The sequence below is a fragment of the Budorcas taxicolor genome, chromosome 17, assembly GCF_023091745.1.
Source record: "Budorcas taxicolor isolate Tak-1 chromosome 17, Takin1.1, whole genome shotgun sequence".
NCBI classification, from domain to species: domain Eukaryota; kingdom Metazoa; phylum Chordata; class Mammalia; order Artiodactyla; family Bovidae; genus Budorcas; species Budorcas taxicolor.
The window spans coordinates 50,910,030-50,936,862 of NC_068926.1; the positions used below are offsets into that span (position 1 = coordinate 50,910,030).

Consider the following 26,833-nt stretch of genomic DNA (forward strand, 5'->3'; position numbering starts at 1 on the left):
TCCAACTAGCTATTCCCTGCCAGTCAGCAGGCATAGATCCTGCTCTCCTGCTTCTTGAGCCCATGTGTGACAGGCTTCCTGTGGTCTTGAGAGGCATGGTATGCCTATCGTCTGCAGGCAACTATGGGTATTTAAAATCTCTTTCAAAGGCACTAACCTCTCTCCATGATGTCACTCGGTCCCCTTCATAAATTAAAGACCCTAGCACAATTCACAAGGCCAGCTTTCAGGAAATTCTGTTGTTGCATTTTGCTACAAGAAATGATAGGGGGGTAAAAAAAAAAAAAAAAGGCAAGCAAACCAAAAAAAAAAAAAAAAACCCAGAAGGCAAGTAATGCTGATTGGTATTGGAAAATACAAAAATGGAAAATATGAAAGGCTGAAGTGCCACAAAAGCATCTTTGCCAGGATGTCAAGGAAGAGATTGCTCCAAACATTGATCCCCAAATATCCACGGAAATCCAGCAAGCTGGAGTTAACAAATCCTTTTTCTTTGCTGGGCTCTTTTCTGCTCTTGGTATTTACTGTGATACTGAAGCATTGGGAAATTAACACTGATGAACTTGAAGATACCTAAAAAACTGAGTTTTAACTATAAGAGGGATTCACAGTAGTTTTCGTCAGGATGTTTTCATATCACACTGAATGATATGTTACACTAGTGTATTCTACAGCCCTGAAGATATATAAAAATTTCTCTTCAAGGTATGAGATATGATACAAAAATACATTTCTCATGTATAAAAAGAGAGAAAAAAGGAGATGAGGGGTACTGGGGGAGGTCAATTATCCTACAAGCTTCCAAGGAAAGAAGAAAAAAAATCCAAACTATCTGAGGATAAGAGGACGCCCAAGCAAAAGTCAAATTTACACATTAAAAGACAGGAGTTATGCATATTGAAGCTCCGTGACTTCCATCAGAATTTCAAGGACTATTCTACCCTGAAGTGATACTCTTAAGGAACTAACTTTTGTTAAAAATAAAGACATCTTTCATTTGGGTGTATCAGATTGTTCAACTGGCTTCATAGCCTATACTTAGCCAATCCAGAAAACAAGGTGCATATTATTTTAAGTATTTATTTATTCACATATTTGGTTGCATTGGGTCTTAGTTGCGACACATGGGCTTAGTCGCCTCACAGCAAGTGGAATCTTCCTGGACCAGTGATTGAACCCATGTCCTTGCACTGCCAGGCAGATTCTTAACCCCTGGGCCACAGGGAAATCCCAAGGTGTATATATTCTTAACAATAATTTCCAGTTGATGATGAGGCCTCAGTCTACCAGTACCCAGATATATGAGCCTTCCTCAATTTACTAGAAGTTAAAATGATTTTTCTGCCAGGGTCTCAAGACAGCACAGTTCCATCAGGTTTCCAGGTGTGAGGGTGGGCAAGAGAAGGGTAGATGTTGTACCCACACAGTAATTAAAACTTAAAATCTTTGTGCAGAGAATGTCAATTATCCCACTGCCTAACATGAGCAAAGCAAACACCCAGACATGCCAAAAGCAAAGAAGGCAAACACGACCTCTGTGGAGTTCTCTATAATCTGTGTGAAAAGATCTGTCTCTAAGTATCTGCTGCTGCTGCTGCTGCTAAGTCGCTTCAGTCGTCTCCGACTCTGTGCGACCCCGTAGATGGCAGCCCACCAGGCTCCCCCATCCCTGGGATTCTCCACGCAAGAACACTGGAGTGGGCTGCCATTTCCTTCTCTAATGCATGAAAGTGAAAAGTGAAAGTGAAGTCGCTCAGTCGTGTCCGACTCTTGGCGACCCCATGGACTGCAGCCCACCAGGCTCCTCCATCCATGAGATTTTCCAGGCAAGAGGACTGGAGTGGGGTGCCATGGACAAAACTGGAACAGCTTCAACACAGAAACCAAGGATAAAGATCTGCCCAGGCAAATTCTAGAGGACACGTACATAATTTCAAGAACTGAGCTGCAAATGCAAGAGAGTTTGGATCCCGTTAATGTGCACCTTAAAAACAGAAGTTTCATAAACATTCTTGAAAAACACCTGCTTCTCTTTTCCCGGTACTTGCAACTTCAAATAAAGCAGCACAGAAACACAGCACAGGAAGAGCTGGCAGGCAGCCGAGTTTTCTCTGAAAGGATACCTGGCCCGGAAAGTCTTGGTTCTACCCTATCTGCCAGGGGTCTCTGCAAACCTGTGTACAGGGGCTCTGAGAGGGCTGCCAGGACACACAGGTGACCAAGGAACGCTGATGGAGACGGCCATGAAGCCTAGTAGCAAAACCTGGGTGACCCTTTCCTTGATTTCCTGTGCTTGTTTGGTACCCAGAAAGGTCCATCTCCACTAGCCCCTGATCCAAGCCTTACAAAGCCCCCTTTGTTCAGGACCCCCACAGCTGTCTGCCCCCCATGTACTTCTCTTCACCACTAGAGACCACCTAAAATGAAGCCAGCACATATTCCAAACCAAAAGCACCTAACATATATATTGTAAAAATTTCAGATAAAACAAATCTTCAACTCTGGTGGGTTTCTGCTTATTGTTCCTGAGAATGCTTTGTAAGCAGCAACAGACTTGAAAGGTTATTAGCTGCTATGCTTGGTTTTCCTTCTAAGGTCCTGAGTCAACCAAAAACCAAAATGAAATAAGTATACAAAAAACCCTGGAGAGTGTAGCTTTCCTATATCCCCCTAGCTGGCCAATGGTAAAATTAGGACTCAAATTAGATACCTGAATGAGCTTTGATGCTCCCTCAGGCAGTTCTTGGTCTCAAACTCCAATGATATTTCTTTGTCTGGTTCTTGAATTTTCCTTTAGAAAATGGTGGAGGTTAAAATACATCAAAGTACAGAAAGGAGAGGGAATCTTAGGTTTTCTACAAATAATGACTTCTTCAGTCAGAAATCTGATTGATGGGGGCTTGGTTGAATCATCTAGGATCTCAAAGACATTGAGTTTCAACCTTGAAACCCAACAGTCCACATTCAGAAGCGACACAATTCATCAAATCAACATCAACCAAAAACAACATGAAATGAAGGTCACAGTTTTGGAACATGAAAAGGACACACTCAGACCTCACCCACCAATCCCTGTGCTGCAAAAGCAAACACTTGCCTTGAAACTTTCACAAAAGATCGAATTAGCAATTTCTTCCCCTCTGTGTAAAGTTTTAATAAACTCAACTCGATCTGCCTTTATTAAAAAACCTTACAAAAGATGTATTTAAATGCTTGAAAAAATTAACTTTATGCTCTATGCACAGATAAACTTCTCTTACTGTACAGCTAATATGGTTATATCCTTTGTTTAAAAAATATTTTTTTCCACTAATGACACTTGGTGGGTAGTCCTACATCAACGATCTTGTCAGTTCCTCCTGGAAGATGTCCTAAGAGTTGACACGTGGCCGGAAACACCCTCACAAAGCGCCCCTCTCTTGCTCAGGCATGTTTATTAAGGTTGTTTGGGGTTTGGCGTTCTTTTTTTTCTTCTTCTTTTTTGTCTCCGGAGAGAGGGCGCTGGTGCGGGGGGAGCCGGCCGGCTGGCTGGTTGTCACTTGCTGTTGGGGCGGTCAAGACTCTCCAGCACACGGGTGAGGCGGATGTTGAGCAGTCTGACCTGGTTCTCCAGTTGTTCCAGCTTCTCCTCCACGCTGGGGCCACTGGGGCTGCCTCGCCAGTAGAAGCCCATGGGCCCGGTCATGAAGTAGATGGCCACCACGAAACACAAGGGCAGCACGGCATTCTCAGGCTCGCCCTCATACTTGTGCAGGATGTACACGCAGGACATGGAAAACAGAACGACCCGCACCACCCAGAAGAAGCGGCCGAACACCACGTGCAGGGCGCTGAAGGTGAAGCCCAGGGCCAGGGACAGGAACCAGTAGGCCAGGAGAACGACGCCCACCAGCAGGAGGGCCCGGGCGGGGCTGTTGGCCACCGAGCTGGGGTTGAAGTACTGGGACAGGTTTGAGACTGCAGGACAGAACAGAGGGACAGCGGCCAGTTACAGGGAGTCACAGGGCTTCTGTGCGAGTTGGGCTGGGTGGCTCAGCTCACTGGCTGGGCCTCTTCCACACTCTGAGAAACTAAACCTGGCTGCCTGGGTATAGAACCCTGGGAGAAGACAGGGCAACACTGTTCTATCATGGGTTTAAAACACCTTTCAGGTAGGGCAGAGCCTGTACACTGGCCTTCAGCTGCCTTCCTTCCTGTTTTCCATACCCAGCATTAGGCTGGGTGCACAGCTGCCTAGGAGAAGGGTATTTCACAGCCTCCCTTGAAGCTAGCTACGTAACTAAGTTTTGGTCAAGGAGAGGTGGGCAGAAATGTTTTGGGATGGCTTCCTAAAAGTAGTGGTAATAGGCCCTTTACCTCTTCTTCTTCTGCCTGCTGGAATGTGGATGCGATGGCTGGTAGAGGAGCAGCTGTCTTGGGTCATGAGGGAAAGGAAGTCACCTATTGGGGAGTAATAAGATGGAAGGGGCCTCGGACCTGAGGAGAATGTGCTGCAAAGCCACCTACCTGTGAACTTTTCACATAAGAGAAATATAAGCTTCCATCTTGTATAAGCTGCTGTAATTTGGGGGTCTCTGTTACTCACAGCCAAACCTAATTGTAACTGGTACCCACACATGAAGTTCCATCTTAAGAATGGAGTGAAATGGAGGACGTGCATCTTCTGTGTGCCCGACTTAAGAAAATTTTCAAACAGAAAAGTTAAAAGGATGGTAATATAAATACTCCTAATCAAAATTATCTAGGTTGAACAATGTTAACATTTTGCTCCATCTCTAGTCACATATCCCCCCCTTTTTTTAACCAAACCATTCGAAAGAGGCACACATCATACTTCAGCATGCAACTTTCTCTCCCACGTTTATTGAGACATAACTGACATACAGCACTATTTAAGTTCACGGTATACAGAATGACTTGACTTATATTGTGAAATGATCAAAATAAGCTTTGTTAATATCCATCATCTCCACAATAGTGTAAAGCAAATGTGTTGCAATTAAAAATACATAAGCAAAACAAAAAAATGTCCATCATCTCATAGATAGGAAAAAAAAAAAGTTTTCCTTTTCCCGAGAACTTTTGAGGATCTCCTAACTCTAATAACTTCCAACTATACTGCACAGCAGGGTTAAATACAGTCATCACATTGCACATTACACCCCCAGGATTCATTTATCCTGTAACTGCAGTTTGTACCTCTTAACCGTCTTCCTCCAATTCCCCTATTTTCCATTCACTGTCTCTGGCAACCACAAATCTGATCTCTCAATTTATGAGTTGGTTTTGTTTTTTTTTTAAGATTCTATATATAAGTGAGATTATACAGTATCTGCTTTTCTCTGACTTATTTCACTCAGCTTAATGCCCTCAAGGTCCACCCATGTGGTTACAAATGGTAGGATTTCCCGTTTTATGGCTGAAGAATACTCCAACGTATATAGACACGCCAAAATTTCTTTATCCATTTACCTGTCAGTCAACAGTTAGGTTGCTTCCATGTCTCAGCTATTCTAAGTAATGCTGCAATGTACATGACCGGGGACAGGGCGGGGGTGGGGGTTGGCAGTGATGGTGTAGTTATTTCTTTGATGCAGTTTTTGTTTCCTTCACATATATTCCCAGAAGTAGAACTGCTGGATCGTATGGTAGTTCTACTTTTAATTTTTTTTTAAATTTTATTGATTTATTTTTGGCTGCGCTGGACCTTGGATGCTGCATGAAGGCTTTCCTTAGTTGTGGCGAGCGGGGACTACTCTTGGGTCGCAGTGTGTGGGCTTTTCACTGTGGTGCCTTCTTTTGCTGCAGAGCACAGGCTACAGGGCATGCGGGCTTTAGCAGCTATGGCCCATAGGCTTAGCTGCTCCAAGGCATGTGGAATCTTTGCGGACCAGGGATGGAACCTGTGTCCCCTGCACTGGCAGGCAGGTTCTTAACCACTGCACCACCAGGGAAGTTCTCTGCTTTTAAGAGGAACCTCCATACTGTTTTCCATAGTGGTGGACTAATTTACATTCCCACCAACAGCGCCCAAGGGTTCCAACTTCTCCACATCTTCAGCAACATTTGTTCTCTCTTTTGGTAACAGTCATTCCAATAACCAAATTAACATTTCATTGTGGTTTTGATTTGCATTTCCCTAATGACTAGCAATGCTGAATTACTGGTAATACAGTACCTTTTCATGTACCTGTTGACCATTCATATAGAAGGAATGTGTCCTTTTTTTCATAAATATGAAAACATTCATATTCATATGTTTCCTTTTTTTGGAAACAATGTTTATCCAGGTCCCTTGTCATCCCCTCACCCTTTTTTTTCCTGGCTGTACCATGAAGTACGTGAGATCTCAGTTCCCTGATCAAGGATTGAACCCGCACCCTCAGCAGTGAAAGCTCAGAGTCCTATCCGCTAGACCATCCAGGAATTCCCTTTTGTCCACTTTTTTTCTTCTTTTTTTGCTATTGAGTTGTGTGAGTTCTTTATCTGTTTTGGATATAAACTCCTTAACAGATATGTTTGCAAATATTTTTCCATTCTATAAGTTCATTTTGTTGATCGTTTCTTGGATGTGCAGGAACTACTTGATGTAGTCCCGCTTGTTTATTTTCGCTTTTGGTGTCAAATCCAGAAAATCACTGCCAAGGACAAGGTCAAAGAGCTGACTGCTTGTTTTCTTCCAGGAGTTTTATGGTTTCTGGTCTCACATTTAAGTCTTTAATCCGTTTCGAGTTAATTTTTGTGAGTGGTGTGAAATAGAGATCTAATTCCATTCTCTTACATGTGGATGTTTTCCCAGCACCACTTATTGAAGAGATTGTCTTTCCTCCGTTAAGCATGCTTGGCTTTGTCAAATACTAGCTAACCGTATGTGTATGACTTTATTTCTCAGCTCTATTGGTCTATGTGTCTGTTGTTATGTCAATACTATACTGTTTCAAGCTCCATGTTCTTTTAAAAAATATTTTTATTTACTTATCTGGCTGCACCGGGTCTTAGCTGTGGCACAGGGAATCTCTGATTTTCACTGAGGCATGCAAGATCTTTAGTTGTGGCAGGCAAACTCTTAGCTGCAGCATGTGGGATCTAGTTCCCTGACCAGGGATTGAACCCTTGCCCCCTACAGAGAAAGTGCAGACTCTTAGCCACTGGACCACCAAGGAAGTCCCTGCTCTAGCAAATTAACTGAGCAGGAGAAGGAGGTCATGGGAACTTCTGGTTTGCAGCCAGTTGCTCAGAAGCACGGGTGATGTCCTGGACTCATGATGGGCATCCAAAGCGGAGGGTGGTCTTGTGGGACTGAGCCTTTTGCCTGTGGGGTCTGATTCTGCCTCTAGGTAGACAGTGTCAGAACTGAGTTGAATTCTCTGTCACCCCATGGCATCGGCACCTTGCCAGCTGGTGGGGGGAAGTCTACCCGCACACACACACACTTCGGAAGTTGGTCCAGGAACCTTTTTCAGTCGCACACCTAGAGCAGAGTGGAGCTGGTATTTCAAGGTTGACAGAGCCCCCCAGTCCCCGCCCTGTCCTGAGGCAGCCTCCAAGAGGAATCCCTACTTCCCCCGTATTGTCACAAGTGTCACAAGGGCTCCAAGGCTTCAGAGAAAGTCAACAACTTGAAGATGGGAGACTGAAATCCTTCCTTCTGACTCTGGATGCTATTTCCCAGAAAAGTGTCCTCAGCCAGGAGATCAAGGGTGGAGCTAACTATGCTGTCATTACGGTGGACATCGAGCCTGGGAAACATGGCAAGTGCGAATCGAGATGTGCTGGGCCAAATACAGACTAGATTTCCAAGACACTAGTATGCCCCCAAATCTAAGACACCTCATTAATAATTTCCTATTGATTTCAAGATGAGATGACAATTTTTTTTTTCTTGTGGCTGTGCTGGTGGTTTATATCAAATCCACACTCCCTCCAGTGGAAGCGTGGAGGTTCAAGAGAAGTACCAAGATGGCAATATTTTTAATCTATTGGGTTAACTAAAACACCTTATTCATTTCACTGGTTTCTTTTTACCTTTCTAACATGGCAATTAGAACATTTAACGTCACATACGTGGCCGCCATTCTATTTCTACGGAACCACTCCAGGCTAAGGACTCTCCATTTTAACCAGCACCTTGAAACATTCTGAAGCAGGCAATTAAAGGATTGTGCTCACGGATGCATTCTGTACCAGAAAATCCAACTCTGGAGTCCAGTTTCCTGCAAAACCTTTTGCACCTTCAAACATCTCAGGGTAAGACACAGACTCCAGAGGTCTTCAGATGCTTTGAAACTTCATGCATCAAGGGGGAAAAAACCACAACACAGAAGTGAGTTCTTTCACCTCCGAATGTCCCAGCCACCCTTCTCATGAACGTGAGTATTCAGGGCCTCTTGGCTGTGGAAGAACTCTTTGATCTTTGATCTTCACTGTGGCATGTGGGATCTTTAGTTTCAGCACATAGGATCTAGTTCCCCAACCAGGAGGCTGACTTGACTCCAGTCTTTCATTTCAAGCCGAGTGCAATTTCTTGCAGTCAGGTTTGTTTCTCCAGGGCTCATTGGTCAGGGATGGAAATACCGAGCGTTTTAATGATCTGGGCAGGTGGTGAAAATGGATTCCAAGCAGGATTGCACGCAATTGCAGGAGCCAGGTTCCGTGTTGACTCAGCCGGAGTCCCAGGAGGGGCCCTCTGTAGCCCCAGGGGGCTTGGAGCTGCACAGCAGCCTCTCAAATGGCGATGCTGCTGCCTCCGATTCTCTGCCTAAGGCCTTTCAGAGACTGAATTCGGTGGTTCAAAGCCAGAGGGTGGGTTCCCAGGGATGTAGGGGATGACAGTGGGTACGAACCAGGGTATGGGTTTGGGCCAGCTGCCAGCTCAACTCCAAGGCCTGTCTCTGATCTGTAAGGTGGGAATGTCAGGGCTGATGGAGAGGGTTGGGGGTGGTGGATGGATTCAAAGAGATGGTGCGTGGAACTCAGAGAGTGTATTGGTCTCCTCGGGCTTCTGTAACAAATGACCAGACGTGGTGGCTTCAAGCAATAGGAATGGACCCTCACTGTTCTGGGGGCCAGAATTCTGAAGTCAAGGTGTGGGCGGGGCTGCACTCTAGCTAAAGCTCCAAGGGAGGCTCTCTCCCTGCCCCTTCTGGCTCGTCGACTGCACCCCTCCTTCTCCATCTCCGTTTTCACATTCACATGGCCATCATCTCCGTGTGTCTGTGTCTCTGTCCAAATTTCCCTCTTTTTAAAAAATATTTATTTGGCTGTGTTGGGTCTCAGTTGCAGCATACGGGATCTTCGATCTTCATTGGGACATGCGTGATCTTTAGATTCAGCATGTGGGATCCAGTTCGTGATCTTTAGATTTGGCATGTGGGATCCAGTTCCCTGACCAGGGATCAAACCGGGGACCCCTGCATTGGGAGCTCGGAGTCTCATCCACTGGACTACCAAGGAAGTCCGTTCGTCTTCTTATAAGGACACCAGACATTGGATTGAAGGCCCACACTAACCTAGGATGACCTCATCTCAGCTTGATTACATCTGCAGAGACTTCATTCTCCAATAAGGTCACATTCACAGGTGTGGGGGTCTTGGGGGGCACTTTTGGAGAGGGACACAACTCAACTCACCAAAGCAGTGAAGCAGTGGGGCCGACAGGCCTCCAACTCTTACTGACAATGGGCCTTTTTGTACCAGGGGCAGAGCCAGGGCCAAGGTTGCAGCTTGGAGAAGGCATGAAAGACCTTGCTCACGGATCGCAGAGGGGAGATGAGTAACACACACACACACACATGGAAGGAGGACAGGAGGTGGAAGAGCGCGAGTGTGAGAACTGAGCATGAGGTTCCTCACACAAGATGGTTAGGAGGGGCTTCTTGGAGGAGGTGCCATTTACCAGAGAACCAAGCATGGGAAAGATGGGAGCAGGCAAAGGGCTGGGAAGACCGTCCCCAGCAGGGAACGCACAGAGACTGGAAGGCGTCAAGCCGGTTATGTCCAGGGGCTAGGCAGTGTCCTTGGTGTGAACTGTGTCAACTGTAAGTGCATCAGGAAATCACTGGGCAGTTTTAACAAGGGGGACTTAATCTGACTTTTATATTTTGTTTTTTTAAAATCAGTAACAAAAAGAATAGTAATAAAAAAAAATCACTCCAGCTGATTTGTTGAGAAGGGACCCTGGTTAGGAGATAAGCAGGAAAGCGCTCACCCAGCAGGCCTAAGGCCACTTTCCAGAAAGGTTTGCAAGTTGGGCCCTTGGCCAGCATCTGGGAACTTGGATTTCTGGAGTGTGAGATTGGAATGCATAAGAAATTAGTGGCCTCCATCCCCATTTCTGGCACAGGCTCCTAAAACCCTTGCAATTTCCTAAGTGATAAGAGCAATAAAGGTGTCTTGATAATTCACAGCCCCTTTCACACACACCTGTGTTTGTTAATCAGGTGATTCTGAAAAGCCTCTAAAAATGTAGGTTGGTTGCCAAGGGAACCAACTTGGTTATTAGCGGGTTGAGCCTCTCGATTGACCCTCCTGACCTCTTGGGAGGAGGTGAAGGCTGAATCGATCTCCAGTGCCCAGTGAGTCAGTAGAACTCGGAACGTGGAAGCTCCGAGTCCTGCCCAGAAACCCTGCCCCATGCATCTCCTTCACCTGGCTATTCCTGGATTACATCCTTTCATAAAAAAAGTTATCTAATGAGTAAACAGGTTTCCTGGGTTCCACAAGCAGCTCGAGCAAGTTACTTGAACCCAAGGCGGGGACGGGTCATTGGTACTCTTGATCTATACCAGCCAGTCGGAAGCACTGGTGACAACCTGAACGAGTGTCTGAAGTGGGGGCAACTGTGGGACTAAGCCTTTGACCTGTAGGATCAGATGCTACCTCCAGGGAGGCAGGGTCAGAACTGAGTTCAATCTGGGCCTGGAGGTTTTGCACAAACAATGTGGTTCACGCTGATATCTGCTTTCCTTCCAGGAGCCTGGAATTTAGAAGGTGTGAGGCAGAGGGTACCTACGTGACCAGCCCCTCAATAAACACCCTGGGTGCTGAGCCTCGACTGGATGTCCCTGGTTGAGGACACCTCACATGGGGATCAAAGCGTGTCCTGTGTGACACGCCCACCCCCGTCCTGGAGAGGGCTCTAGGAGCCTGTGCCCATTTCCCCAGATTTCACCCCTTTGCTGACTGCTGTGTGTCCTTCCCTGTAACCATCACAGCTGAGGGTACCACCAAATGCTGGCTCCTGGGACTCCTTCTAGAGACTCATGGGACCTGGGGGCGGGGGGTGGTCTTGGCGACCCTGACAGACTGCTGCAGGCTTCCTGGAGAGAGGCAGCAGCCTGGACCAGGGCCATGAGCTGGAACGCAAAGGGTTCCAGCAGCTGCCTCCTGATTCCTGGACCAGCACATTGACTTCCTAGCGATCACACATTGCTCCTTCCGATGATTCTGTGAGCACCTCATTCTCTGTATTAAATCGCTTCCTGTCTGAGTAACTGGAGTAGTTTGTTACGGACCCCAACCACCCAAAGACTCCACCTCCAGTTCCCAAGGTTTGCCTGAGTGACAGTCGTGTCCGACTCTTGGCAATCCCATGGACTGTAGCCCACCAGGTTCCTCTGTCCATGGGATTCTCCAGGCAAGATTACTGGAGTGGGTTGTCATCCCCTTCTCCAGGGGATCTTCCTGACCCAGGGACTGAAGCCAGGTCTCCTGCATTGCAGGCTGATTCTTTACCATCTGAACCAACAAGGAAGCCTAGGGACAGACAAGTTGGCACTATCCACCTACACCTTCTAAGTAGCATCTGGGAATCCCAGCTACTTACAAACACAACTACAATAATAAAATAGGTTCTCTTGTATCCCCTCCACCAGTCTTCTCCTGCACCACCCGCCCTAGATACCACTCCCATAATTTGAGAAGCACCAGAATGAAACACGGCCTTCAAATGAATGCCCCCCAACACATACCGTCGAGTCCAAGAACTTCCAAGAGCTCTGCCCAAACTTTCCACACGGTTTCCACAAACATGTCCACTCCCAGCACGAACCTCTCGGTCAGCCTTGTCAGGAACTGCAGAAATGAGAGAAAAGTCATTATCGACTCGGCCACAGCTTCCTTCTCCCTAGTCCGGCCAAATTTACAGTTGAATGAGAAAACTCAGCCAGCTGATGACAAAGGCCATCCCAGGGCTTGGCCAAATCGCCCTGCGGATTAACGAAGCATGGGACTAGCTCGGGGCGCCAAGAACCACGTGAATATGGTCAAATCTCCCTCCTGGACTTCCCTGGTGGTCCAGTGGTTGAGAACCCACCTGCCAATGCAGGGGACATGGGTTCGATCCCTGGTCTGGGAAGATCCCACCTGCTGTGGGGCAACAAAGCTGGTGTGCCACAACTACTGAACCCCATGAGCCCTAGAGCCTGTACTCTGCAAAAAGAGAAGCCACTGCAATGAGAAGCCTGCACACTGCAACTAGAGAATAGCCCCAGCTCTCTGCAACTAGAGAAGAGCTGCCTGCAGCATAAGACCCAGCATAGCCAAAAATAACAAATAAATAAGAAAAATATATTTTTTAAAAAAAGAGTCTCCTTTCTACAGGTGGAGGGATTCATCAGAGAAGCCAGAAGCCCTCTGCAAAGCTGCTCACTACACTCCTGATTACTTTCAGACTCTTCCTCTGCTGACTCTTGTCAAAGTCCCTGCCTGAATTCTCATTTCTAAATGGTGGAAGGTGTTGCAACCAACCTATTTCACCTGGAGGCCGGGTGCTGCTGCATGGGAGCAACTCTAAACGGCGAGAACGGCAGTTCTCACAGTTGAGTCCCATTGTCACATCTCGGGCACGTGCAAACAATAGAGACGCACCTCCATCCCAGTTTTAAGGACCCGGGGGCCTTGGAGGGCTGCAGTAGCTCTCCCAGTATGAACACATGCAGTTTTATTTCACTTTAAGCGATATGCTATACACATGGTATAAAGTCTCACTTCCTACAACCTGAAACCCCTTCCAGAGACAGCAGTGTTAACACTCGCTTCTGGATCTTCCCTTATATGCCTAGGTGAAGAATGGCACAGACAGGGACTTCCCTGGTGATCCAGCAGATAAGACGACTCTGAGCTGCCAATGCAGGGGGCCCAGGGTTTGATTCCTGGTCAGGGAACTAAGATCCTGCATGCCCTGCAGTGTGACCAAAAGATAAAAAGGAAATGACCCCACCCCCCCACCTACTAAATGATACACTTTAAATGGAAGGACTGTATAGTATTAATATATGATTGATTCCTCAATAAGTTGCTATTTAAAAACCGGAAGGATACTAGCCTAACACTGCAAATCAACGATAATTCCTTTACTTATTTACCGGCTGCATTTCGTCTTTGTTGTAGCACTCAAGCTTAGTTGCCCTGTGGCACGTGGACTCTTATTGGACCAGGGGTGGAACCCATGTCCTCTGCACTGGCAGGTGGATTCTTAACCACTGGAGCACCAGGGAAGTCCTCAACTATACTTGTATTTTAAAAGAAAAAATTTTTAACTGAAATAATTAAAAATAATGGAACAGTTAACATTAAAAAAAAAAAATCATGTGGGAAGGACAGAAGGAAGTATTTATGTCAGGGAGAAGAAAGGGGCCCTGGACCTCTCTTAGATAAGGGTAGGTGGGTGGGGGCATTTTGGAGACTGTACCACCCCTGGAGAGAAGACACACTGGTGTCCATTTAGTTACAATTCTTTTTTTTTGTTAAGAGAGTTTCACTGACGTATTATTTACATACCACAAAGTTCTCGTCTCTAAAATGCACGATTCAATGCTGTTTTTTTTAAAAATCCCCCATAATTGAATTTTAGAACATCTTCATCACCCCAAAAGGAGTCTTGTCCCCATCCGCAGTCGCTTCTCATTCCCTCCTCCCCTCAGCCTAGGCAACCACTAATCTTCCCGTCTCCACGGTTTTGCCTTTCCTGGACTTTCTGTACAAATGAAATCAGGCAATCCGTGACCTTTTGTGCCTGGCTTCTTGCACTCAAAATAATGTCAGGCTTCACCCATGTGGCAGCGTGAATCAGTACTTAATTCCTCTTTCTTGCCAAATAACATTCCCTTTCAGGGTTCTCCACACTTTGTTCCTCCTCTCGTTATTCTTTAAAAGCATTACAATTTGTGCCCATTTGTCCATAGGTAGCAATTTCTACATTTTGTTCAAGTGGAGGAAAAGGGAAAGGACACCCTGGGGCACCTGGGAAAAAAATTAGCAGGCCATTCAAGGGCACCAGCTCCCCTAGAAAGGGTGTACGAAACTAGCTATTTTGGGAGGAAGGGACATTACAGCTTCTGCTGCCACTGACCCTCTCCGTGCCTCAGTTTTCTCAGCTGTAAAATGGGACTAAGGAAGAATGGACATTAGGGAACTTCCCTGTCCACCAGTGGGTAAGAATCCCTGCTCCCAATGCAAGGGGGCTCAGGTTCATTCCCTGGTCAGGGAACTAGATCACAGATGCCATAACTAAGAGTTCGAATGCTGCAACTGAAGATCCCACGTGCCGCAACTAAGACCCAGTGCAGCCAAATAAATAAATATTAAATTAAAAAAAAAAAAAAGACGTGGGGACCCCTTAGGTTGCCTGTGTCAGATCTGAAGACAGCTGGGCAGCAACCCAGTGCATCCAGCAAGGTTGGAGGTCTAGTCCTCTCTCCAAAGGGAGTTTTCTCCTTCCCACCAAACAACTGTCTTTGGGCAGGTGCTGGGAAACCCACTGGCCCGGACAGGACCTGGCTGTGCTTAGAGGAAAGGTCAGGCACACCTTGGGGACCAGCCGGGGCAGGAGAGGGTGATACATGGAAAGGCTCATCGTGGGCCTTTTGGACTGGGGTGGGAACACTCTGCCCCCTGGGGCTGGCATCGCTCACTGTGGTTTCTGCTCCAGCAAGTTAGTCCTTGGCTCTCGGTCTGTGTGAAGACACAGGAGCCCTGAGGGGGTGCTGTGGGCAGCACTGTATTCCTCCAAATCTCAGTGAAGATGAAATGAGGCCAATGTGGAGGACCTGGATCCAACAGGACTGGGGTCCCTACAAGAAGAGATGGGGGGCTTCCCCACAGGTCCTCCAGTGGTTAGAACTCTGTGTGGTCAATGCTACAGGTGCAGGTTCAGTCCCTGGTCAGGGAACTAAGATCCCACATGCTGTGCAGCGTGGCAAAAAAAAAAGTTAACGCTGCTTTGGATGGAAAAAAAAATTTTTAATTTTAAAAAAAAGAAAGAAAATGAGCCCACTCCAGTATTCTTGCCCGGGAAATCCCATGGACAAAGGAGCCTGGTGAGCTACAGTCCAAGGGGTTGCAAAGAGTCAGGCACCACCATGCCCATGTTTAACTGAATCTCTGCTGTACACCTGAAACTAAACCAACACTGTAAATCAACCATACGCCAATCAAAAAATTTTTGAGAGGAAAAAGAAAATGGGGACACAGACATGCACAGAGAAAAGATCACGTGAGGACACAGGGAGAAGACAGCCATCCGTAAGCCATGGGGAGAGAGGCCTCAGAAAGCAGCAGCCTGGCTTACACCTTGATCTCAGGTTTCCAGCTTCCAGACGGTATTTCTGGGTGAGCCAGCCAGACTGTGGCCCTTCTTCAGGGCAGCCCTGCAGACTAAGGTGGGGTTCAGCGAAGCCCAGAGCCTGAAGCAGTTCACAGAAATAGGTGAAAAGCCAAACCAACAGCACGGCATGTTGTTCCTACAACCTATAAAATATAGCCAATATTTTATAGTAACTATAAATGAAGCATAACCTATAAAAAGTGTGAATGTTGTACACCGGGAACTCAAGACTCAACAGCATTGTACAATCATATACTACTGTACATCAACTATACCTCAATCCAAAAATTTAATAATAGAATTAAAACAAACAAAACTTGGGCATTCCCTGGTGGTCTAGTGGTTAGGATTTGGACTTTCACCATGGAGGCCCAGGTTCAATCCCTGGTCAGGAAACTGGATCCCAATTCAAATGAAGCACTTCTGCATAAAGATGTTTTGAGTTGGTCAGGGAAATAGAAAAATGGACTTGGGAGGGTTATTAAAAAATTGTCAGGAGCTGTAATGATGGTATTGTGCAAACCATTTTTGCAAAACGTTTATCTGTTAAAAGACAGAGACTGAAATATTCAAACGTGAACCAATATGTCTTGGATTAGTTTTAAAACACTATGCCAGGCTTCAAACATTTTTTGATGGGGGAAGAGATACAACAAGAATGTCAAAACTGGGTGAAGGGTATAGAGGTTCATCATACGATTCTTTCTACCTTTGTGTCTCCTGGGCAATATTCAGGATGAAAAGCTAAAATTAAAAAGATTCAAAGAGCCAACTCAGGAGGCCCGCAGGTACAGCCAGTCCAAGGGAGAAGACACAATTACTCCAGCTCAGCATTTCATCGCCCCGTCCTAAATCTGGAGGGCGTCCTAAACTCTCCTCACCCCCATTACCCCCAAACACATTTAAACTGGCTCCCAAGCATTTTCAAAAGAAAAGCAGCAAAGGAGCAGTTTAGAGGTTGCCTAAGGATCTGAGGAACAGGAAGTAAGACAAAGTTAATGGGAACTGAAGTGCTGGAACACACAGGAGGATCAGGAATTCATTACAAAGGGGAAAAGGCACCTCTGGGAGGGTGGGTCAAAGCAATGGGACAAGATGACACCATATGTCCTGACATGCTGCCCTCTTAAAGACACAAGGCCCTCAGGTAGAATTCTTACTGGAATGGCAGGTCCTCAATCTAACCCAGAGGAAACAGATTAGATGCATCACAGGACAACTGAAAAACTAACTGGGTGTCAAAACCACAGGGAGAGGGACTTTTCTGGTGGTCCAGTGGTTAAGACTCCATGCTTCCAATGCAGGAGGCAGGGGTTCGATCCCTGGCTGGGTAACTAAGGTACCATGTGATATATGGTGAGGCCAAAAAGTAAGATAAACCACAGGGAGAAACCATGTCAGTCCCACTAGAATGGTTACACTCAAAAAGACAGACAACCATCAACAGGTGAATGGAGAAAGATGTGATATATACAAACACACACACACAAACTGGAATACTAATCAGTCATTAAAAAAAGAATGAAATTTTGCCATTTGCAACAACTTGGATGGACCTGGAGGGTACTCTGCTTAGTGAAATAAGTCAGACAGAGAAAGACAAATAATGAGACGTCCCCGGTGGTTCAGTGGTTACAACTCTGTGCTTCCGCTGCACGGGGTGCAGGTCCTGGTTGGGGAACTCGGATCTGACATGCTGCGAGGCAAGGCCAAAAAGAAAGACAAATACTGTATGATAACACTTTGGGGGGAATCTTAAAAAATATAACAAAGTAATGAATATAACAAAAAAGAGGCAGACTCACAGATAGAGAGAACAAACTGGCAGTTACCAGCAGGGAAAGGGAAGAAGGGGGGTGGACAAGATAGGGGTAGAGGTCTAAGACACAACTACTATGTATAAAGTAAGTCACAAGGATATATTGCATAGCACAGGGAATATAGCTGATATCCTATTATGATAGCTATAAATGGTATACAGTCCAAAGATATTGAATCATCCGGTTGTACACCTGAATCTAGTGTAATATTGTAAATCAACTATATTTCAGCTAAAAATAAACGGAATTAAATATATCCAAGGGGTAGTGGGGAAGACAGGAACTTATGTTGGTGAGGATGGGGAGAAACTGGAATCCTTACATACTGCTGATGGGAACGCCAAATGGTCCAGCTGAACAGAAACTCCTTGAGATGTCCAAGCTGCCATGTGCTTTGCTGTGCTTAGCCACTCAGTTGTCCAACTCTTTGCGACCCCATGGACTATCCATGGAATTCTCCAGGCAAGAATACTGGAGTGGGTTGCCATGCCCTCCTCCAGGGGATCTTCCCAGCTCAGGGATGGAACCCAGGTCTCCCGCATTGCAGGCAGATTCTTTACCATCTGAGCCACCAGAGGAGCCCGGAAATTCCATGCCTAGGTACATACTCCAAAGTAAACATATATTCATGGAAAAACTTGCACATGAATGTTCGGAGCAGCACCATTCATAGTAGCCAAAAAGTGCAAACCACCCAAATGCCCATTAACTGATAAACGGATCAAAGTGAAACCCTAAGAAGGAAGGAAATACTGACAAAAGCTTCAAAATGGATGAACCTTGAAAACATGATGCTGTGTGAAAGAAGCAAGATGCAAAAGACCACCTACTGTCCGACTCCACTCACAGGAAATGTCCAGAATGCATACGCAAATCCATAAGAACAAAGATTATGGGCTTCCAGGGGCTGGGGAAGATGGGGTGACCACTAAGAAATTTAGGGTTTCTTTCAGGCGGGGAGGAGTGATGAGAATGTTCAAAACTGATTGTGGTGATGTACAGAAATGTGGTAAAATGTACAGAATGTGGTGATGTACAACCCCGCTGAGTATAATAAAAGCCACTGAACTTTCAGTGAATGAATTGTATAGTATCTGAATTATAACTCAATAAAGCTGTTAAGAAAAAGAAGACATAAACATCAATGTCATAAAAGCACCGACTCCCATTCCCAAAAGGGTAGAGGGACTGTGATATATTAAAAGGAACTAAACTAAAGAGGCATTAAAACGAAATGCAATGAGCTATTGATTGGGTGCTGTATTTTTTTTTTAAGCTATAAAGGAAATGTGAATATGGGCTGTATATTACAAAATGTTATTGAACTAAATTTAAGTTTGGTGGCAAAGGGGCCATGGTATTATGGTTCTGTAGGAGAAAATACTCTTGCCTGGAAAATCCCATGGACGGAAGAGCCTGGTAGGCTACAGTCCATGGGGTCTTGAAGAGTCAGACATGACTGAGCAACTTCACTTTCAATTTTTACTTTCACGCATTGGAGAAGGAAATGGCAACCCACTCCAGTGTTCTTGCCTGGAGAATCCCAGGGACGGAGGAGCCTGGTGGGCTGCCGTCTATGGGGTCGCACAGAGTCAGACACGACTCAAGCGACTTAGCAGCAGCAGCAGGAGAAAATATCATCATGTCCACAATTTACTTAAAAAAAAAAAAAAAAAAAAACAACTGTGTGTGTGTGTTTGTAGAGAAAAAGAAACAGTTTGGGGAGAATATGGTTATCCCAGGTGGAGTATCTCACTGTTAACTTATTCAATTCTTCCAGCTTTTCAGAGAAAAAGTCAGACATTATTTTGATGATGGTAATGATGTCAGGGGTATACCCATATGTCAAAATTTACTAACGCGTACACTTTTGTCCCACTTTAAATGTGTGCAGTCTATGTCGATGACACCTCAATAAAGCTGTTAAAATGTTGGTGGGGGAAAAAAAGACTGGAATGTGTCAAAGTTATTCTGCTCAAAATATTTTCTTACAAAGCAAAAAAAATGCCAGCCTCTTAAAAAGAAAAAGACTAACAGTTTCAGTAATGGCAAAGGAAAACAAAAATCAGTTCCCAGTAAAGATACCACTGGATTCCGAAAAAGTGAAAAGGTCGTCTATCTCACAATAAAATAATAAAACCAAATAGTTTACTGACACCTCGTTGGAGAGGTACTGGAAAGCAACCCTCACATGTATGATAGGAATGGAAACTGGTGTAACTGGGGAACATTTCAGTAATGTCTCTCAGTACTCAAAATATATATGAACTGGAACTGTCTATAAAGGACACGGCAGACAAAGCTAGAGTTAGGAGAGAGGTTATCTTGGGGCTAGGGGATTGGACCCCTATATTTCCAGTGCGATGTGTGGGTCACATGGGCATGTTTGCTATATGACAATTCATTTCACTGTATACTTAACACAGAAAAGTGCACTTTTTATATTTCAATTAAAAAATTTTTAATGCACAGACCCTTTGGCTCAGCAATTGACTTTCTAACAATTTACAGATGAACTTGTATATGCACGCTCCAAAAAATCTAGATAGAAAAACCTTTACTGCAGCCAGCATTGGAGTGGCCAATCCAATCCAATCGGAAACTAACAAAACATGGACCATCTGGAGGAGCTGGTTAAATGAGGGTACATCTTTATACTAAACACACCAGATGAATCCTTATATCTTCTACCATTTTACTAAATACTTATTCAGTGCCTGGTATTGTACACCATGACTAGTCACATTCAGCCTGCCAATTTACCCCCTTTGCACAAAGGAGACACACAGAGGTCAAGCAACCAGCCCAAGGTCACAGAGCTAGTAAGAAGCAGAGCTGGGATTCGAACCCAAGTCTCTGGGAGAGCAAGGCCTAGGCTCTGAACCAGAAGGGCTGGGGTTAATTTCAGACAATTCCTAGATAGAGCATAGAGTGTCTCATTAAATACCCTCAAACTTGACAACCCACTAAGAAGGTCTGGCTTGTTGAAAACTATAGTTGCTAGTAGATTCAGTTTTCCTTTAATTATAATTAGCAGAGCAATTTCCCCAAGCCTGGCTGGTCTAGGCTACACTCCACAGGAAATGTCAGGGAGCTTCATTTTGGATGCTGCACTGATTGAGGGGCTCAGGGAGAGTTGTGATACCAAAAGAGCAGTGAAGGTACCAGCGTGGACTCCAGACCCACTGTGTACATGTGTGTGTGCATACTCCGTTGTGTCCGACTCTTTGGAGCCCTCCAGGTTCCTCTTTCCATGGGATTCTCCAGGCAAGAATACTGGAGTGGGTTGCCATTTCCTACTCCAGGGGATCTTCCTGACCCAGGGATCGAACCTGCATCTCCTCCATTGACAGGTGGATTGTTTACCACTGCACCACCTGGGAAGCCCCACTATGCCTGGGTTCAAATCCTGGCTCTGCCACCCAGGCTGACTTGAAGCCAGTCACTTTACCACTCTGTGCCTCAGTTTCCCTATCTGTAAAATGGAAATATTAACAGTACCAACCTTATAGGCCTGTTCTAAGGATGAAGTGAGTTATTCTATTTATAAAAGAACTTAGAACAGGGAGCACTTATATGCTAGAAGGGATGTCGCCCGATTCACAAATTGCTGATTAAAGCCAATTATGATCTTAAAAAAAAAAAAAAAAGGCATGGATTTCCCTAGGGGTTCAAACTCTGCACTTCCACTGCAGGGGGCATGGGTTTGATCTCTGGTTGGAGAACTAAGATCCCTCATGCTGCTTGGCCAGAAAAAAGGAAGTGCATTTTAAACAAATGTGCGTGCTAAGTTGCGTCAGTTGTCTCCAACGCTATGTGACCCCATGGACTGTAGCCCGCCAGACTCCTCTGTCCATGGAATTCTCCAGGCAAGAATACTAGAGTGGGTTGCCATTCCCTTCCCCAGGAGATCTTCCTGACCCAGGAATCAAACCCACATCGCTCATGTCTCCTGCATTAGCAGATGGGTTCTTTACCACTAGTGCCATCTGGGGAGCCCTTCAAATATGTTTCAATTATTAACAAATATTAGTTAGTATTATGGTCATCTCTATTGAAAGCATAAACCTTAGTTTACCTCAAAAGGAATTCTGATTTCAAGATTCTCAGATACTTTGCCAGAATACAGATGCCTTATCGATACGAACCCACATCTGAACCCCTAAATATCTACTTTGTATTTCATGTCTGTGAATCTCAGATTCCCAGATAGAATAATCAGCCTTGACATGGTGGCTTGTGCTTAACCCTCCCCCAAAAAGGCCAGACTTCTTTTTGCTGTGAGTGAGTGAAGGTAGCTCAGCCGTGTCCAACTCTTTGCGACCCCATGGACTGAAAAGTCCATGGGATCTCCAGGCCAGAATACTGGAGTAGGTAGCCTTTCCCTTCTCCAGGGGATCTTCCAAACCCAGGGATCGAACCCAGGACTCCCGTACTGCAGGTGGATTCTTTACCAGCTGAGCCACAAGGGAAAGTCTTTTTGCTGTAAAACAAATGATTTCTGCCTTCAAATGGCTAAGGCACACAGCAGGAGGTAGGTGCAGATTCACCCTGCATACTCAGGCAGTCTGGATGGCCATTTCTCTGCACTCAGGTGTTCTGTGCTCTCCCTCTGAAGCCAGCTACAAAGAGATATTCCCCCGCCCCATTTATCCATAACCTTTACAGCCTCTCAGAACACCCATAGGAGAGGACAGTCAGAAGTTAACAGCTTTCCTAACAAATTAACCTATACTTCATTTCATCCAAATAGAATATTCAGCCAGTCTGATTTGGGGTTTAATGTTTTCTTTCCCCTTCATCTCAAGCAGCAGAAAACATTTTTTTAAAACCTGAAAGCGCTGCCAGCAGGGCTAAGCAACCGAGATTTGAGCATTGGCCAGGATATAACTAACAGTATCTGACACTGATTCAGCCATGACTCTGGGCCAAGAAGGGACCAACGATTCATAATTACAAGAGGATATGATTATTATCCCCATTGAAGGAATAAAGAGACTGAGCCTCAAAAAAGTGAAGCCACTTGCCTGAAGCCATCCAGTCAGAGGTGGAACTTTTCTCCACTCCAAAAGCCCACGGCTGGTGCAGAGCAAAGAGCTTAAGAGAAGGAACAGTATGGGCTGTACTTCAGGAACCGCCTGACCACATACAACCGTCCCCCTTATTCACTTCCCCTTGCTCGGTGGACTGTTTAACCCCCAGTGGCTCACCCAGCTGCCTAGGGCAGAACGGGGAAAGGGCTCCGAAGCGCTCAACACCATCCCCAGGGGCCAGGGGCTCCTCAACAGCTCCAAAGTAAATAAAACGCTCCAAGTGAGAGGCCCAGAACACAGTAGGTGCTTAAACGGGTCACTGTGCCAGGTTGCCAAAGCAACGGAGCAGACTGCATTACTCTCATTCTTAAAAAAATTACAGTAAAGTAATAAAAAGCCTAAATATCTTCAAAGCAGAAGGAGGAGGGCCTAAGGTGCTCAGGGGAAGTGGGTCTGCGTTAAGGCTACAGGAAATTCGGGGTTGCTGGGGAGAGCGCAGCAGCGTGGGGAGAGGGCGCCGGCGAGCAGGGCGCCCCGTGGGCAGCCGCCACGGTGCCTGGCTCACAGTAGGCGCTCATTCAAACGTGTTGAATGAATGAATGAGAGGCGCGGCGGCGTCAGGGCTGCCGACGGGAGGGCCGGACCTAGTGCCCCCGCGAGCAAGGTTCAAGGAGAAGTACCGCATGGAACACAGGGCGCGCCGAGGCCCTGCGCACTAGACCTGCGCCGGAACTCGCCCCCAGACACGACGCTGGCCCAGCCCGGGCTCGGGCCACAGGCGGCAAGCCCGGACCCACGCCCCAGACCCGGGCCTCCCTTTTTCTGAGCCCGGCCGGCCTGCAGCCCCGGAGGCCGCGCACGGCCCAGGAGGGCCCTGGGCGCCAGGTGCGCGGCGGCCGAAGCAAGGTGACCGCGGGCGCGGGCCCAGCGCCCACCTTCTGAGCTGCGCGCACGTTGTCCTCGCCGAACAGGCTGCTGACGCTCTGCGAGAAGGTGTTGACCGTGCGGCGGTAGCTGTTCTTCTCGGTGCCGCCGCGGCTCCGCGCCCCCTGTGCGCCCGGGGCCACCAGCCCGAGCAGCAGCAGCAGCAGCAGGAACCCTGTCCGGGCCCGGGGTCCTCCCGAAGCGCGCGCACTCATCCTGGAGCCGGCGGGATGTCGGGTCAGGAAGAAGGACGAGGGCCGCACGGTGGGACGCCGCGGCTCCGGCGGCGATCGCGTTGGCGCGCTAGGGGGCCGCGCGCCGCACCTCTGCCCGCGCGCCGCCGCCGCCTCCGCCGCCGCCGCCGCGCCACCTGCCCCGCCCCTCGCGCAAAGGCGCGACGGCCCTGCCCACGCCTTGCCCCGCCCCCGGACGCGGGACCTGCCGACGACCTGGCGGGAGCGCCGGACAGCTGGGAGGTTACCGATCTCTCCGCCACCCTCCCCCTTGAGCCCTCTGTGACCTCGGTGGCTTTAAATCTTTCCTTTAAAAAAAAACCAAAACTTTATCTTAAACTTTTCTATAAAAAGCAACCCAAGATTGTAAAGGTGAAATAGCCCCAACAGGAACGATGACTACCATTGATCGGGAAATATGAATTATATGTATTTTGCATATCGTTGAATTTATAACACCCAATAATTGGCCGCTTTTGCCGATGGCAGGGCCACCAGCTTACTCATTCATTCTGAAATGTTTAAAAGAAAAGCATTAAGCACTCCCTCCTGCCCTTCTTGAACGAACTCTATTTCAGAGTCAGAAAATAGTTGAGAACGGGAAGTTCTTTTTAGGAAATCCAGGTAGTAAATGAAAAGGGAGTGACAGAGATTAGAAAATAAGTTTGCACCCCTTAGTGAAATGATGGATCCAGGCCATGATCATCAACAGACTGAAACGAAAAGGTGACATGTTGGTGGAGAAATTGAAAATGGAGGGGCCTGGACCCACCAGTCTTGGTGGTAGAAGTACCAAAGCCACCTGTGTGATGGATTCTTCCCAAAACACTTTGAACCCTAACTTGATGTGACCTCCACATCTAACTCACGGTTTACAGGAAACATGGGGGATGGACAGCAGAAGCTAAAGTCAGAATGTGGAACATTCAACAGGATAAATGACCTTAGTTTCTTCAATAACTAAATGATATAAAAATAAAACTTAACTTTTGTCAACCCAGAGTGAAAAGTTACCTTTTTAAATATTTACTTTATTCATTTATTTGGATGCACCAGGTCTTCATTGTGGCAGGCAGGATCTTTCCATTGCAGCATGCGAACTCTGACTTGCAGCATGTGAGATCTAGTTCTCTGACCAGGAATCAAACCCAGGTCCCTTTGCATTGGAAGTATGAAGTCTTAGCCACTAGACCACCAGGGAAGTCCCTATATCTTGTTTTGAACTTACATTTTTCCAGATTTCTGGTGAGGTTTTCCTACATTCACTGGTGTATATTTCATCATCATCATAAAAAAATATTTAAAGTAAACTTTTAAAAATTGAAGTACAGTATACAAGACACCCTAGAGGTTCAGGTGGTAAAGAATCTGCCTGCAATTCATAACTAGAGTTCAGTCCCTGGGTTGGGAAGATCCTCTGGAGAAGGGAATGGCTACCCACTCCAGTACTCTTGCCTGGAGAATTCCATGGACAGAGGAGTCCGGTGGGCTACAGTCCATGGGGTCGTGAAGAGTCAGACACAACTGAGTGGCATACAAGCAGAAAAATACTGTCATAGGTGCTTCTCTATGAATTTAAACAATACACAAGGTGACCAGCACCCAGGTCAAGAAAAGGAACATTATCAGTTTTGCCAAAAGGCTTCCTTTGCCCTCTCCTGTTCACTACGCCCCCTCCAAAATTTAGGGGATTCATTTTGCCTATTTTTGAACTTCTGTGAATTGGATCATAAAATATGATCTTTTGTGGTTGGCTACTTTTGTTCAACATTAAGATCCATGCTGTTGTGTAGTTTCCTTTTTCCTTTTACTTTATGCTGCTGTTAAGTCACTTCGGTCGTGTCCGACTCTGTGCAACCCCATAGACGGCAGCCTACCAGGCTCCCCCATCCCTGGGATTCTCCAGGCAAGAACACTGGAGTGGGTTGCCATTTCCTTCTCCAATGCGTGAAAGTGAAGTCGCTCAGTCATGTCCGACTCCTAGCAACCCCATAGACTGCAGCCTACCAGGCTCCTCTGCCCGTGGGATTTTCCAGGCAAGAGTACTGGAGTGGGGCGCCATGAATGTTCTTTATATCTTCTGGAGGTAATCCTTTGGTATATAATATTTCAGAAGAAAATATAAGAGAATGTACTATTACATACCTAATAGTAACTTTTTATTTACTTAAATAAGCATATTTAAAGAAGAAACTGTAATCTGCTATTATCCTAAGCAATAAAATCCATGAAAACACGTTTGATTTGCTCATTGTAACTTTTCCCCCAAAATCCTTTTTAATTAATTAAAAGAATGTTCATATGTATGCTATCAAAATCCTTTCATTCTCCACCTGTGTGTTTGTGGGGATTTGTTTTTGCGTTTCTGAAGAAGAGGGGAGCTTGTCCAGATTAATCACAGTTATCATTCATTCTTACCTTCGACAACTGTTACTTACCTAATTGGCAGCCAGCTCCTGTTCTGGATTATTCAAATGCTTTTTCTGGGGCAATGACTTTAACTCTCCTCTCTAAAATTCTAAAATAACTTCTAGCGCCTTCACTTTTTTTTGATGATATAATTTATTTACCCTTAGCCATTACCCTTAACCATTTATGCTTTTCGGAGAAGGCAATGGCACCCCACTCCAATACTCTTGCCTGGAAAATCCCATGGACGACGGATGAGCCCGGTGGGCTATGATCCATGAGGTCGCTAAGAATTGGACACGACTGAGCAACTTCCCTTCCACTTTTCACTTTCCCGCATTGGAGAAGGAAATGGCAACCCACTCCAGTATTCTTGCCTGGAGAATCCCAGGGACAGGGGAGCCTGGTAGGAGGCTGTCTATGGCGTCGCACAGAGTCGGACACGACTGAAGCGACTTAGCAGCAGTAGCAGCAGCATTTATGCTTTTAATAGAAAAAAAATGGAGACACAATCAGTTCAGTTCACTCAGTCGTATCTGACTCTTCACGACCCCATGGACTGCACTATGCCAGGCCTATCTGTCCATCACCAACTCCCAAAGCTTGCTCAAGCTCATGTCCATTGAATCGGTGATTCCATCCAACCATCTCATCCTCTGGCGTCCCCTTCTCCTCCTGTCTTCAATCTTTCTCAGCATTAGGGTCTTTTTCAATGAGTCAATTCTTCACATCAGGTGGCCAAAGTATTGGAGCTCGAGCTTCAGCATCAGTCCTTCCAATGAATATTCAGGACTGATTTCCTTTAGGATT

The 26,833-nt window shown here is 46.2% G+C and overlaps 1 protein-coding gene across 1 annotated transcript; it reads right to left on the bottom strand.

Moving 5' to 3' along the window:
- Positions 1-1,104: 1,104 nt before the first annotated feature.
- Positions 1,105-23,661, bottom strand: BRI3BP (BRI3 binding protein). The gene is made up of 3 exons (XM_052654829.1): positions 23,393-23,661; positions 11,970-12,072; positions 1,105-3,957 (listed from the first exon to the last, which is right to left on the bottom strand). Exons 1-3 carry the CDS (start codon positions 23,594-23,596, stop codon positions 3,536-3,538), a joined length of 729 nt encoding a protein of 242 aa, XP_052510789.1. The 5' UTR covers positions 23,597-23,661; the 3' UTR covers positions 1,105-3,535.
- Between the last annotated feature and the right edge of the window lie 3,172 nt (positions 23,662-26,833).